Source organism: Alligator mississippiensis, chromosome 5 (assembly GCF_030867095.1).
Source record: "Alligator mississippiensis isolate rAllMis1 chromosome 5, rAllMis1, whole genome shotgun sequence".
Classification (NCBI taxonomy): Eukaryota; Metazoa; Chordata; order Crocodylia; family Alligatoridae; genus Alligator; species Alligator mississippiensis.
The window spans coordinates 9,083,054-9,097,490 of NC_081828.1; the positions used below are offsets into that span (position 1 = coordinate 9,083,054).

General features: G+C 42.9%; 1 protein-coding gene across 19 annotated transcripts in view; it reads right to left on the reverse strand.

Annotated features, from left to right (window-relative positions):
- TUT4 (terminal uridylyl transferase 4) overlaps positions 1–14,437 on the reverse strand; it is a 90,133-nt gene that overhangs the window by 12,264 nt on the left and 63,432 nt on the right. For all 19 annotated transcript variants that reach the window (XM_014598656.3, XM_019479215.2, XM_019479216.2 and 16 more), the window contains 13 exons: positions 13,566–13,716; positions 12,898–12,984; positions 12,075–12,178; positions 11,617–11,674; positions 11,413–11,516; positions 10,726–10,815; positions 6,758–6,871; positions 5,171–5,248; positions 4,591–4,768; positions 4,229–4,276; positions 4,051–4,133; positions 2,162–2,277; positions 630–790 (listed from right to left, as the gene is read on the reverse strand). In XM_014598656.3, the coding sequence (XP_014454142.2) occupies positions 630–790; positions 2,162–2,277; positions 4,051–4,133; positions 4,229–4,276; positions 4,591–4,768; positions 5,171–5,248; positions 6,758–6,871; positions 10,726–10,815; positions 11,413–11,516; positions 11,617–11,674; positions 12,075–12,178; positions 12,898–12,984; positions 13,566–13,716 (1,372 nt within the window). The remainder of the gene's footprint in view (positions 1–629; positions 791–2,161; positions 2,278–4,050; positions 4,134–4,228; positions 4,277–4,590; positions 4,769–5,170; positions 5,249–6,757; positions 6,872–10,725; positions 10,816–11,412; positions 11,517–11,616; positions 11,675–12,074; positions 12,179–12,897; positions 12,985–13,565; positions 13,717–14,437) is intronic.

Consider the following 14,437-nt stretch of genomic DNA (forward strand, 5'->3'; position numbering starts at 1 on the left):
GGCCATGTTGTTTGGACTGCAGGGCTCCCCACAGGCCTGGAAATTTGGTGGTGGCAGACTGGTGGCACCATTAATTGCCACAGCTCTGGGAGCAATTAATGTTGCTACTGCTCCCTAACCAACAAATTTGCAGACCTGGTGCAAGCCTCACAGGCTGGATGACAACTCCATGGGCTGGATTAGGCCTGCGGACTGGAGGTTGAACACCACTGTTATAAAGCATCCACTCCTGCCACTGCTGGAGACAGGCTACTGGATTAGATTGACCGCTCGTCTGACCCAGTATGTGCTTATGCTTTTAGACTTCAGTTCTGCATTCTGGTGATCCTCTGCCCACAAGGTGACTATTCTTGAGGTGAAGTCATCTTGGGATCCAAACTAATCCCCCAACTTGTCCAGGATCAAAAGAATGGAAAGATGACTTGAACACACCTTTTTGCACTCACCCATTCAAAAACTCTTCAAGAGGCAACATCCCTTTTAGTGAAAGAGGGTACTTAGGAACACGTTTATGCTTACAAGGACAGCGAACATCATGTTCTGCAAATTAAAGATGGCAATGAAGGCTGTCAAAGCAAAGGGCCTCAGAATTATCCAGTAATAACAATCACGCGCAAGACTACTTTTACCTGGTACGCTGTTATTTCTCTGTCGAGTTTGTTTAAGTTCAGGACAATCTCTTCTAACATGTCCCACATCCCCACAGATGAAACATCTCTTCTCTCTCATTTCCCTATCATCTTCTTTCACTTCTTTTTCATCATCTTTCTCATTCTCCTTTTTCTTCAGCCTGCACAATAAAGTTCATTAATGGTGGTGCCAAAAAAGAAAAGATCTCTGAACAGTTCTGTAATTCCTATGTCAAATGAAGTGGTAACACACACACTAGATGTACTGGAACACGACCACCTCAGAGCCTCAAGAAAAAACTACCTCAACTTTTTTCTTGTTAAGGAAGAATGGTTTGAGACAAGTTAATGAGCTTACTAGATAAATGTACACTTAGAGCAGTTTCAGATTGGGGGAGGGAGCTGTTGCTGGTTGGGAGTTCACAGCATTGTTATACTCAGATGCATGCACATGGGTTAAATTGTTCAAACTTAAATCCTGGATGAAGCAGGGTTAACATTGGAGCAGGTTTGCTACATCTATATTACTATAGGCTTGTGTACACATAACTGTTATAGATTAACAGCTGCTGTCTGTAACAGCAACTTCCCTTTTGAAACTCCAAATATACATTTGTTTATCCCCTTTGTTAGGTAAAGGATGAGGTACAGCATAGGTATGACTTCTCTGTAAGGCTAGGTTAGCAACCTGGGCCTCGCATGTAAAAGCACAGACTAATGCAGAATGAAAAAGTAACGTTCTTTCAAATGCTAACTGTTGGAGGAAGCTAGGGAGAAGGTTTGCCAAACTGGAACAGAAGTGAAGAACTGAATAAAACTCTTTTCCTATGCTTTGCTTCTTTTTAAACATAGTCAAAATATATAATCCACTATTACTATTTATAAGTCGTGTGCTATAAAAGCCAGTAGTAAGACATGGCTCCATCTCAAAGGTTATAATCTAAACTGAGGACAAACTCATAAGGGCAGGCAGGCTGGATGAGTGGCATGGGACTAGTCCATGGTCTGGATGCGGCCCACAGACTGGCCCCACACTCCGTGCAGCACGTGCCTTGGATTGGCTCTGTACACCACATGTGGCATGCAGGGCCAAGGCATGCCACGTGTTGCATGTAGGTCTAGTTCAAAACTCACAGGCAACATGTGACCTGGATAGGGCTCTGTGGGCCAGATCTGCTCTACAGACCGTATCTTTGATATCCCTGATCTAAACAACAAAAATAATTACTAACAAAGGCTATACAACAGCATGTAATTAAGAGCAGATAATTCAAGAATGTTGTTGGCACATATCTTGCTCATTTGATGTGTGCGCATATGTGGGAACACTCCTTTGAGGAAACACTGCAAAGTGGCATGTTTAGATGTAGACCTGGAAGCAGAGAGATACAAAAAATTCTTATTTTCTCTGTAATGCAATTTTTTCTTATCGGTATTAAATTGCCACATCATAAAACCTCTGTTGACTACGTAGGACTGTCTGGATTAAATATATTTTAATTTCAAACAACAGTTTTGCATAGTTTACCCACCTCCTCCTTTTTGGGCAGTCTTTCATGTAGTGACCAATTTTTCCACAGACACGGCAGCATCTATCATTAGGTGCCAGCTCCCCATCTGTCAACACTTTGGAGTCAAAGAAGTATTCCTGAAGAAAAGCATAAGACTATCACACTGGAAAATGGATTAATTTACTAACTTAAAACAGATGGTGAAGAGCAGGAAAGACTCCTTCAAAGACTGAAAGGGCAGTGGCATCTCCAGACTTTCACTCCTGGATGTCCTGTATTCCTTTCTTTGAGGGTGCAGACAAACAGTACTCTTGTGCTGCCATAACATTTTTTGTGGTGGCACAAGTTACAATCATACAGACTTCCTAGCCCCCTGTTGCACTCCAAGTGCCTAAAAATGTTGTTGTAACCAAAGGCTGTCACAATTTGTGATGCCTTGTAGGGTCCCTCTACATGTGCAGGTAAAGGTGCAATGAGATCTAATACATGATCCATGCAATCATGTCTCCTACCATGCCACAAATGCATGGCAGAGGGCATTGCACATTAGATCCCATCATGCCTTATTGCTCGTGCAGGGGGGTGCAATGGTCCCAATATACTAGCAAGAAGCAAGCTCCCATAGCTGGGAGCTTCAGCTGTGGTGGTGCCCAATGCATTCTTGGGGCTGGGAGACGCAGCTGCCACGATCTTCCAGCCTTGGAGTTGCATGAAACCCCTGAGGCTGGGAAACTGCAGTAGCACCCCCGTGGGCTGCTGTGACCCAGCTGGGCCCTGGCACCAGGAGGCACGCAGCAGGAACCCAGCATCTGGAGCTGCGGGACTCTCGGTCCCGGCACATGCAGAGTGCTGCTCCCTAGTTCTAGTATTGTAACAGTCAGCAGCTGCTGGGGCTAAGTCCGCTCAGCTGTGGGACTCCCAGTCCTGACTGGGCACAATTCTCCCGTGTGACTGGGAGCCGTGTCAGCTGTCAGGGCTCCCAACCACAGGAATGACCCTGCTGCTGCAAATTAAAGCTTGATAGTAACCAGCTATAAAGTTAGTACACATTTTCAAGGTCTAACTTCATACCTGGTTAGAGCTTTTTATGGCATGATAGATACTTTGCATGTGTAGCTGGTCTCAAGGTAAATGCATAATTAACTGATTGTGTGATACCTGTAACGTGTAGAAGGGGCCAAAGAGGAGGACATCTGATTGCTTATTGTAGGTGCTGGGAATTCCCCTGGCACACCTATCTTGCTGCCAACCCACTTGCACTTCCATTCTTGCAGAGATGTGCCCCAAGTTAGGGTGTGGCACCCAGGGTTACTGTCCTGCAGGACTGGGTCCCCAAAGTCTCAGAAGCAGCAGGGGCCTGACCTCTTTGGACAATGGTCCCTGTAAATGCCAGTGAAACTCCACGGCATCTGTTTATACTCTGAGAGATGACCTGCACTGACTCCCAATACTGGAATATGCATTTATAAGCAGAGGCAGTTGGGTTCAGATGGGCATATAAAAGGACTCCTCCATACTAACCCCAGCTCTGGAGTTTTAATCAAATAAAATACAGACAATACTAACTTCCCGCTCTTCTCAAATAGATTTAAATTTAAATTGTATCACAACTCAAGTGTTCCTGGGATGCTGCCAAGGTAACACCTGCTTTCACAAGGTCCCTGATACAAATATAGTCCACTTTCCAAGAATGATGAAAATGCCTACAGGACTGTAATTCTGCTTCCACTACTATACTTTGCTTGGTATTTAGCCTTATGTTGAGTTGTATATATTATTAATCTCATTGTATGTCTTATTGCTATGAAAGTGAGCAGGAAAGTACAACAGTTTGCTCTGAATGCCCCATTTTGATGGACAGAGAAAGGAAAACATGTACAAGTTCTGTACAACAAACTATGTGAACTTACAGCTTCTCTTCCCACTGCTGGATAAAATGGGGTACCAAACAGTTTTCGCCCATTGATAAATGCCTTCATTATGAAATTGGTCACTGTTGAAGAAAGGACAAAATCATTGGAAAACAGAAAGGCACCTTGCTGTAAAAATTGCTGAGTACAAGTTCAGCAGCAGGCATTGAGATCTTACTTTTTCTGGAGACTCCAGCGCCAAGATTATGATTCAAGTCAAAAGGATCTGTAAAAAGGAGAACAAATATGTAGGAGTTCATAAAATGTTACAATGCAAAATTCTCTTGCATTTTATGAATATATTTCCATGTTGACAGTCCTATGGTAAGTATACTCATAGCATAGGTGGGAGAAGATAATTTTGGGTTACAGTTATATTTAAAGTTAGGAGTCTATTGTCCCATGTGTGTACTGGCAAACTGAATTCTCAGAAGCATTAACCAGGGTTTGCCATAAGATCCAGTGCATCACCAGAAGAGATCCCTTAAACAACTGTGTTCTTCTCTTGCTAGGTAACAGAACAGAAATCCAATAAAGTACCTTCAATGGCAATGCATTTGGAGGTCCACTGTTTCTCAAAGGTGGTTAATAGTTTCTTCTGCCGAATGCTGATCACATATTCCTTGAAGTCAAATTCTTCAGTGTAGAATCGCAGCAACCCTAACCAGAGTTCTCCTAGTGATTCAGTGTTCTTTCCAAGAGAAGGCAAACGCTTTTTCTACATGCAATTTAAGACACAGTTTATACAGGTACAACCAACAAAGTACTTTCCCGCCCCTAAGCTATATCTTAAGTAGGAACTTGTCTACATGGGACAGTTACAACTATATAAATTAAGGTGTCAATTTTAACCTCTGTAGTTATAATGATTTAACTCCCAGTGCTGCACTCTTATGCTGGTGGAATAGAGTTCTCTCCTTGTTCAGCTTGTCACTCTGGAAGGCGTTTAAGCTAAACCTGCCCCTCCCCAAAGCCATTTATTTCAGAATAATGGAAAGTTATGTTAAAATAATTATAACAACTTAACTATACTAGTAAACTTGTACTAGCGTAGCTGGCAAAACTTCCCCATGTAGACAAGACTGATGATTTAGTGAATACTTTGGAATTAGAATATTACCAGTTCTTCCATGTCATCAAAGAAAAAGGCATTCCACCCATCAACCATTCTCTGTGGAATCTGTTTTCCATCAAATATCTGCAGAATAGAAGAACAGTTACATTTCCATTAGTCAGTGGCACCTTGGGTTCAAGTAAATGTAAACCAGTTGTAAAACAGCTCATTAAGATACATTTCAAAACAGGTTTTTATTTCAGCTGTAGTTTGATATGTTTACATGGAAGCACAAAGAAAATATTCCGATGCCATTTGAATATACCTGAATGCAGGCAATCCTACTCCTATATCAAATATTTTGGTATTTTACTTTTCTTTTCTTTATGACTATGAAGAAATGCAAAAAGTCATTCCATCTGGTTGCAACCAGCTGCTGCTCCCTCTTCACTAAAATTCAAGTTAAGCAGACCATAGCAGACCTACTTATTTTGAACATAATTTCATTTATATGGAGGAAAAGATCTGACTGCAACTTAAATGCACTCCAAGAAGTAGCCAGGCAACAGCTGTCTCCAGAATCAACTGGAGTAGCTCAAACTTTTGCATGCAGTGAAGAGAAAAGGCAGGCAGGGATAATTCTCAGAACTAGATTACATGCAAGGAAAGGAAGGTGTTTGCGTTAGTGTAGTTCATTCCAACTTGAGGTGCAATGGAGGTATATATATATTATTTTATTAGAACAATTCTCAGCACTTAGAAAACACTAATTACAAAGTGCTGCATAAATATTTTCCAGTTAATTCTTTTGTCAGCATCTCATCAGGAAGGCAGGTAAACTTCTCCCTTCTTTGACAGATAAGAAGTTGAGTCAAAGCACTTAAATTGCCTGAAGCTATACAGCAAATCAATGGCAGAGCTGGACTTGGAACCCAGGGATGTCGAGCTCCCAGCTCCTAATTATATCACCATGCATCCTTTCTGACTGATTCCTTTCCTTTTCCCTATAACCAAACCCCAAGACCGTGAATGCAACAGCACAAACTAGATACAATATACACTCCTGGTTTTCCTGCAGTTTTCTCAATAAATCTGATTTATACTACAAAGTAGAATTTAGGAAAAAGATGATGAAAAGCAACCCAGCATTTTCAATTGTCTTGGTAACCCAGTGGTGCTCAACCTTCAGTCCATAGGCAAGATAAGTATTGGGGCTGGTCTGTAAGCAAGCTGTTTGGGCCTCAAGTGGCAGGATTGGGCCTGGATCAAGCTCCACACTGCCTTTGTCTGCCTCTGCACCCCAAGATTGGGCCCTGTCCACTGAGATCAGGCCCTGGCACCACCCACACTAGTCCTGTGTGCCCAGATTGTGCCCTGTGCCATCCTGCACACCTGATCTAGTGCACAGGGCCATGCTATCTGGCCCCTGCGACTTCCCACGGGTCCAGAAATTTGGCAGCATGGGAGCAGCCACTGCTCCCCTACTGCCAAATTTTTGGACCTGTGGGGATAGATGACAGCTCTGGGAGCAAGATCTGGCCCATGGGCCAGAAGCTGAGCACCCCTGCTCTAACCCACAGGACCAGGGGATCTTGTATTTCATTTAGAAAAGGGAATATAATTTCTTCCATTACTGCTTCCCCAAAAACCTACCTCCTGAAGAACTGGGATAACTGGTGGGTTTCTTTGTTGTAGAAAGTACAACACCATAAGAATATAGGCATATGAAGACAAACTTCCCCTCGACGCATCTCCGATGTCACAGCGCTGAAAAAAACATATTTTAAAGGATTTACTGAATAAAAATTAAGCCACCAGATATTTAATAATAACTATGGCACTGAACAAAGACTTAAGCATTAGCAAAAAAAAATGCTTCATAACTACTCCACAAAGTCTAAAAAAGTACACGTCTACACATCCTGTGATAGCTGTCAAGAAGTCCAGGAATAAGATCTGACCAATCCATAAACCTGCTATGATCTCATGGAGATGGTCTTCCCAGTACTAAGGTACAAAATTTTTATAAATGTTCTCTCAAGTTCTGCACAGTTTCTAACAGATAAGTCTATTTACATTCACAATTTCAGCATTATAAAAACAGTTTTCCTGAATTTATGCTAACAGAGATGGTTTTGGGATTTTTTTCACATTTCATGGGGGGGGGGGGGGGGGGGAGGGGATTTGTTTTTTGGTTTTTGTTTTTAACTGTAATGAATTTTTTTTTTTTATATGAAATGATTTTCTAGTATCATTTCAGCTTATACTTCACAGCATTAGGCTAAGGTAGGGCTATCCAACTGGCAGGCTTTGTGACCTATGAACTGTTCATCTGCAGCCTCAGGCTCTCACCTGGCTGCTATTCTCCCGGGCTGTCTCTAGGCTCCCCACTCTGGCTGCAGCTTTCTCCCTATACCCTAGGGAGAGGGAAGGGGGAGAAGAGAGATAGGGACTAGGGGAGAAATCGCATCCGCATGGTGCAGCAGGGAGGAGGGAGGTGCACTTGTGTGCAGTGTAGCATGGGGCAGTGTCTGGGTGGTGCCTGTGGTGCAGCCCCCAGGGGTTTAGAAGTTGGACATTGGACAGCCCTGGGCAAGGGCATAACATCCCAAGAGATGAAACCAGAAGCTTACTCTCCTTTTTCAGTCTGTGTGAAATACAAAAAGCAAACCTTAAACAAAGGGAACTACCACATTCAAACTTGAAGAATATCAAACTTAGTGTTATTAATAGTACAGATAAGGACATTCAGTTAAAATCACCATATTTAATATCCTATCGTTACTTTCAAGACATTTTTAAAAATATAAATATTTGTAATTGTATTTAAAAACCCAAACTTTTGATTATGTAGTAACTGGTACCAAAATGGAAGATATTTTTTTTTAAGTCTGCTATAAAAAAACAGCAGCAGTATTTCTTGCTACTAATATCTGAACTCAAGTGCTAACAATGGCCTCCAACATTAGGAAATGCAGGGCAAATGCATGGACTCTTAAACTCTTTCCCCCTGGCTAGGATACAAAATAACTTATTGGCAGTTTACTTTGATATAAAAGTGTACACACGTTAATGCACTTACTAGAGGTGCACTGATACATCGGTCCATACCGTATCGACACTGATAAAAGGAAAATTAACATAATTGGCAACCGGTTTTTCTGGCTGACGTGGTCCATAACATCACTGATAAATGCTCAGTGCACGTGTGCAGCTGCAGCATGCACGCGGCTAGGAGTGAAGCCTGGCAGCATGGAGATCAGCGTCCAGCTGTTAAGTCTGTGGGGGGGGAACAGGTGGCAGGGGGTGCACACTGAGGTCCCCACAGTGAGGGAGGGAGTGGAGCTGGGTTTGGAAAAGGGGCAAGGGCAGGTGCTGCCCAGCCAAGGCAGGGCACAGGATGGAGCCATGGGTGGCTTATCTGCGGGGCAGCTCCTGCTGCTGTATGGGAAGGCATGGGGGGCAGGTGCCCCCTGGATTTGTGCATGGGGTGAGGGCAGGCTGCTCACTCGGGACCAGGGGCTGCACTGGCCTCTTCCTGGTAGTGGGTCTGAGCTGGGGCTGCACTTAGGGCAGGCAGCAGTGGCGCTGGGGGGGGGGGGGGGGGGGGGCGGGGGGGCGGCACTATGGGGTGGCTACAGCAAATTTTGGGGTGGCTGTAGCCCACCTTTGCAGCACCACTGCCCACCCCAAGTGCAGCCCCAACCCAGCCCCTGCTGGGAAGAGGCCAGCACAGCCCCTGGACCCGAGCCTGCAGCGGGCAGCCTGCCCTTCCCTGTACTCAAATCCAGGGGGAAACATGTCCCTCATGCCTTCTCTGGGGTGCATGCAGCAGTGGGAGCCATGCCCTCTGCCCCTTCCAGATAAGCCACCCACAGCTCCTTCCCATGCTCTGCCTGAGCTGGGCAGTGCCTGCTCCTGCCTCAGCCCCACTCCCTCCCTCACCATGGGGGCCTCAATGTGCCCCCTCCATGCCCTTCCTTCCTCACAGACCAGCTGGATGCTACTCTCCAAGCTGCTGGGCTGCATATCGGCAATCAGGTCAGTATCGGCCAATATGGCTGGTTAATAATCGGTCATTGGTATTGGCCAAAAAAAAATTAAGCCTTTGTCAGTGCACTCCTAGCAATTACCACAGCAATATCTGTAACATGAATCTAAGACAGGACCGTCTAAACTGGTGGTCTGCAGGCTGTATGCAGTACCCTGAAAGGTTAGCATATGGCTCATGGGCTTCCACCCTGGCACCACTCCCTGCCCCAGCAGCAGGGTTCTTTGGGTTTCCCTTCCCTCCTCCAGCTTCTACTTCTTGCCTCTACTCTTGGGGAGCAGGGAAGAGCAGCAGGAAAGGTTTGGCGTACTCAAGCTGTGCATGCAGCAGAGAAGGGGGCCATGCTGCTCAGTAGCCAAGAAAAGATGTGGGTTGCTTGCACAGCAGGTGGGCACCATATGCAGGTGGGAGGGGGTGTTACTTCTGCAGCAGCATGGAGCTGGGCTGCCTGTGCTGCCCTGGGGAGGAACAGAGGAGGAGGAGAGCTGTGCCCACACAGCAGGGAGAGTGGCTATGTATGAGATTGGGGCTACGGGGTGGGTGCCACCTACATGGTGAGTGACCCCTAGGGCTGGGACCCCAGGTTTGCGACCCCCAGCTGCCTAGAAGTTGGACAATCCTAATCTAAATATTTTGTTTATTAATATATCAAAACTTTTCTCCCAGTTTTTATAGACAGAAACACTTAGTTAAAATGTTCCAAGTGATTTGTAGAAGGCCACTAGAGGAAAATCCTAGCCAAAGGAAGTCAGGAATCTCCCCCCACCAATCATGGGGTCTTCTAAAAATGTAACTAGACTGTCCAGTCCCTCTTGGGAAATTCATTATTGATACCGGTAAAATACAGTGGATCCTGGAACACATTCTGGAGCGAAGTCAGAAGCAGATTTTATGGTACCCCACTGGAATACAGCACAGTAGCTGCTGATACTGCAGTACAGCTTTATACCAGTAATAAAATATATATCCCATTAGTGTTTCCATTAAAATACATTAATAGAGCCAATTAAATGGTGGTGGAGAATAATAATAATGAGCTGGCTGTGTACCAAATCATTTACTGTTTATTTCCAAAAATCTCACTGCACAGAACAGTTACTATTATGCTTCATTACAAGATTACGAGAGAGAGAAACAAGCAGCTTTCTTTAGCTGTAAAATTTATCAGCTGGATGCATTAGTGCATTCTGAGCCACAACTTGTTAAGCTTTCTGTAATTGCAACTGGCTTGAGCTCAAGAAATGACTTTTTTGGAATATCAGCTTTCCAAGAAACAAAAACAGTTAACCAGCCAGCAGAAGGCATTAAAGGCCAGCTTCTACACTGGAATATGTGTTTGTAACATGACTGGCTTCAAAGGAAATAACATACATTTCTGGGGTCAGAATTTGTTTCTAAGACTTGACTATGTCAATATACGTGGCCACTCAGGACATCAGCAGCTTAAGAAAGGTTCTGCTTGTTTTCTTAGGCACTAGCACACGTGAGTTTTTTCAGGACACGGACCGTCTAGCAGGGAGCATAGTTTCATACAAACAGGAATAAGAGCCATGTTTTCATTTGCTATTACCTTAGCAAAAACTTTCATTGTATAACCCAAGTATTGTACTCTAGGATCAATAGCTGCGTATGTAGCCAGCATTCTTGTGTTGTGCTGTGCCTGGAAAAAAAGGAGTCAGACAAGAGTTAGAAAATAATTCTCAGTTTAGTTTGCAATTCAGACACAAGGATTGTAAGGAGCCAAATTTTGAGTGCAGTGGAGTCTCTGCTCACTTAAGACTCATGCATCATTCCACAGGGGTTGCATAAACACAACTGAAGGCTAAATTTAGACCAGCATTTAGTAAAACGTATCACCTGAAAATACCAGCAGAGTAATCAGTTCAAACGTGACATCACTCTAGGACAGATCCTGTCCCCACCTCTGCTCATGCAGAGGCTTTAAAAGGAACAGCAGTATGATGCAAGTCAGGAACTTGGGAGCCACACAGGGATCGTGCTGGCAAAAGGACCATGGGGAATACAGCAATAACAGCTCCATTTCTGCCTAGCTAGTTGAGCTAGGAGCTGGGCTGAGAATTTGGACCTAGTTGATTAAAATATTTAAAACAATGATACATCATTATCGCTTCCGACTCAGAAATACTGCCCCAGTTAACTTCTGAGTCCCTTTAACTGTTTAGACTTCTTAGTTTACTGTCTGTATAGAACAACCCAAAAAAGAGTACGATTTGTCTTTACGGAAACTGATACTCACCAGTGTATTGTATAAACTGATGTCTCCCTCTAAGCCGCTCCGTCGGTGTTCAAATTTTACTATAGGCACTTTGGCTGTTGTTATAGGCAAGATGTTTCTTAAACCTGAAGAGGCAAGACTTCAGTACATAAAACATGCCCATAAATATTAAATGTACAAATAAATACCTGTAATCACCATGCAAAACACACTTAAACCACATACCTGGATGCTTCTTAAGGATTTTTGCCAAACCTTCAATGATTTCTTTACAATTTAGTTTCTAGGGAAAAAAAAAAAGTAGCAAAGTCTGAGCTATTAACTATAGATTCTATCCTAACAAACGAGCTTAATACCAAATACTTTATTTCATGGAGCAAAGCTTTGTCCCCACAAGCAACAGAGTGCACAGTAAGCCACTGGTCACTCTGCACTAATTCCCCTTGTGAGCCTTTAATGCTCACTGCAAGTGAGCGTCTGTGCAAGGCAAAAAGCAGAATAAGTGACATCACACCTAATGTGCCCAAAGAGTGCTCCAGTGGGGTGTTGCCGCAGTGTAGGTGGCACACTGTAAATTCACAGCCTACCTACCTGAGTAGGAAGTGAAACATAAACCTGTCTTCATTTTAAGAGTATACATTGTACGGGGTGAAACATTAAAAAAAAACAACAAAACCTCTCACCTCTGCATTTTCATGGCCTTCCAAAGTCATGCAGATATCCAGGTCACTGTCCCGGAATCCAAATCCATTTTTTGAAGAGCCAAATAAGCAAAGCCTAGCCTTGTCTAGCCAAAAGAATAGATAGAAAGTGTCACAGGAGAGTTGCTGATTTTGCTCATTTGTTTAACTTTTTTTTTTTTTTTTTTTTTAAATAACTGCTTATTATAGTGACTTGCTTCACTGGGGCAGGAGGCTGGGAATCAATTTTCTGCAATACGCTAAAGGGGCTTTAAAATTAGTTTTTACTGGATACCTCCAAGACTTCCTTTTAGATAAACAGAGGAAGCTAGGACATTACATTAATTTGTACGTGCAGTAGATAAGGAATTAAAATACAAGTGATTTTTTGTTAGCCCAGTGCATTAGAGATTTGCTAATTAAATATTAATTTCGACACGCGCTGAATTGTTTTATTATCATACAATGCGGCGCTGGCTTTGATTGATCTGTTTTTGAATACACACAAATACTTTTTTTTAATAGTTCAAGCATGCACTTTTCCTGGCCTTGCATGCCTCCTGTGCTGAGGTCAGGATGCCAACTGTTATATCATTTACACCACCGCAGGTCTCCTTCATGCTAGCACCATTAGAAAGCAAAAGAAAAAGGGCAGAGAGCTCAAGATCAAGCTTAACTAGCTGCAGGTTTATTTATGGATACACAACAAATAGAGACATTTCAATCTTAAACAGGACAAATAAGTAAGGTGGAGCACAGTGATATTTTCCAGACTACTGGCATTTTAACAGCAAATTGTATATTGTACCTGATATTAATTACATACCATTATATTCCTTTCGAATAAATCTTTCCAAACTTGCCAGAATCTGTTCTCTGTTTTGTTGCTCAGATAAAGGAGGTGATAATTCATCTAGGGGAAAAAACATGACGTAATGTTCTGCTAATTTTTTTACACCAAATGTATCATCATTTCACAGACTGAAGTATTTCCTAACGCTATTTCTCTATGAATAGTTAATAAAATGTATTTCTGCACCTTTTTGTATTAGTCAGTGCTGAGAGCATTCTATTTTGGGGCTTGAGCCTGCTGCTATTACTCAGACAAAACCAATCAGAGGGGACTTTTCCTAAATAGAAACAGCAGAATCAAGCAAACACTGAGGCACCTTTACGGAGCAGAGCGAACGCCTTACAAACACAAGCCACTAATCTCCAAAACCAGTGAAAAACTCGAGATGAAAGTTCTTCCTCAAACTTATTCTGGGATAAAATTCTAGACTGGAATTTCTACTGAAATCAAACAGCATGACAAGAAAATACAAACACGGGGTAATTTCTATTTTCAAGGATGTGGATGTAACTTAATGTCCTTCTGCTGAAATCAGCAGAGCTATTACCTACGTTTATGGAAACAGAAGTTCGCTGTATAGAAATTACGACTTGTAGCACAATAAAAAGTCCTAACTGTCCCAACAGTAACGGAGTACTTACCAAAGCATCTCTTACACACTAGATCAAGTATTTCCCGAAATCTCTCTGTCATTGGTGGTAGTGGTTTTAGATCAATTTTCTTAAAATCCTCTGGGCAGTCATTTTTGGAATGGCCATCCCGTTTGCAGATGCTGCATACTATAGTTGGAGGCTATTCAATGAAATAAATAAATTAAACGCTTAATTTACAGTATTTCCACACATTCCAAAACTATTTCCATACAAGTCTGGTGCAACCAAGAGCATTTGTAGGGTGAGCAAGGACAGTGTTCATACAGAGCACAATACAGAAGCACCCTTTGGCATATCACCTTCAGGTCCCAGATGTCGTACCCGTAATGGGTTGAGCGGTATACCTTATTTTGAGATAGACACGCAGACCTTTGAAGCAAGTTTTTGTTTATTTAAGAAGGAAGGAATAACCAGAGTATACTCACAAAATCCAATACAGCACGCTCAAGCCTTGTTACTTCTTATGCGCAATTTCTAAAGACACCCTTAAAGATGATGCCTGGAGCACATCAGCTAAGCCGTCAGTCGTGCACTACTCGCAAAGCTTCTAGATTATTTGTTCCCCCAGCAGTACACTTCTATGAGAACCCGAAGATCTGCACACCTTGCTCAAATTTCGGCTCAAATTTATTCGCATCTAAGTGGAATTTAGGACCACATTTGGATCAACTTTTACTGGGATTGGCTAAGCGCTAGAACATTTTGTGGTTAGTGTGGTTTGATTCCGACTTTATTTTGTACCGCATTGTGGTGAGATACCCTTTTCATCTCTGATCTTTTCAGGTTAGGCTCCTGGAGGCAAATCTATATTGTATCTTTTCAGGTTAGGCTCCTGGAGACAAATTTGCAGATTGCAGCTT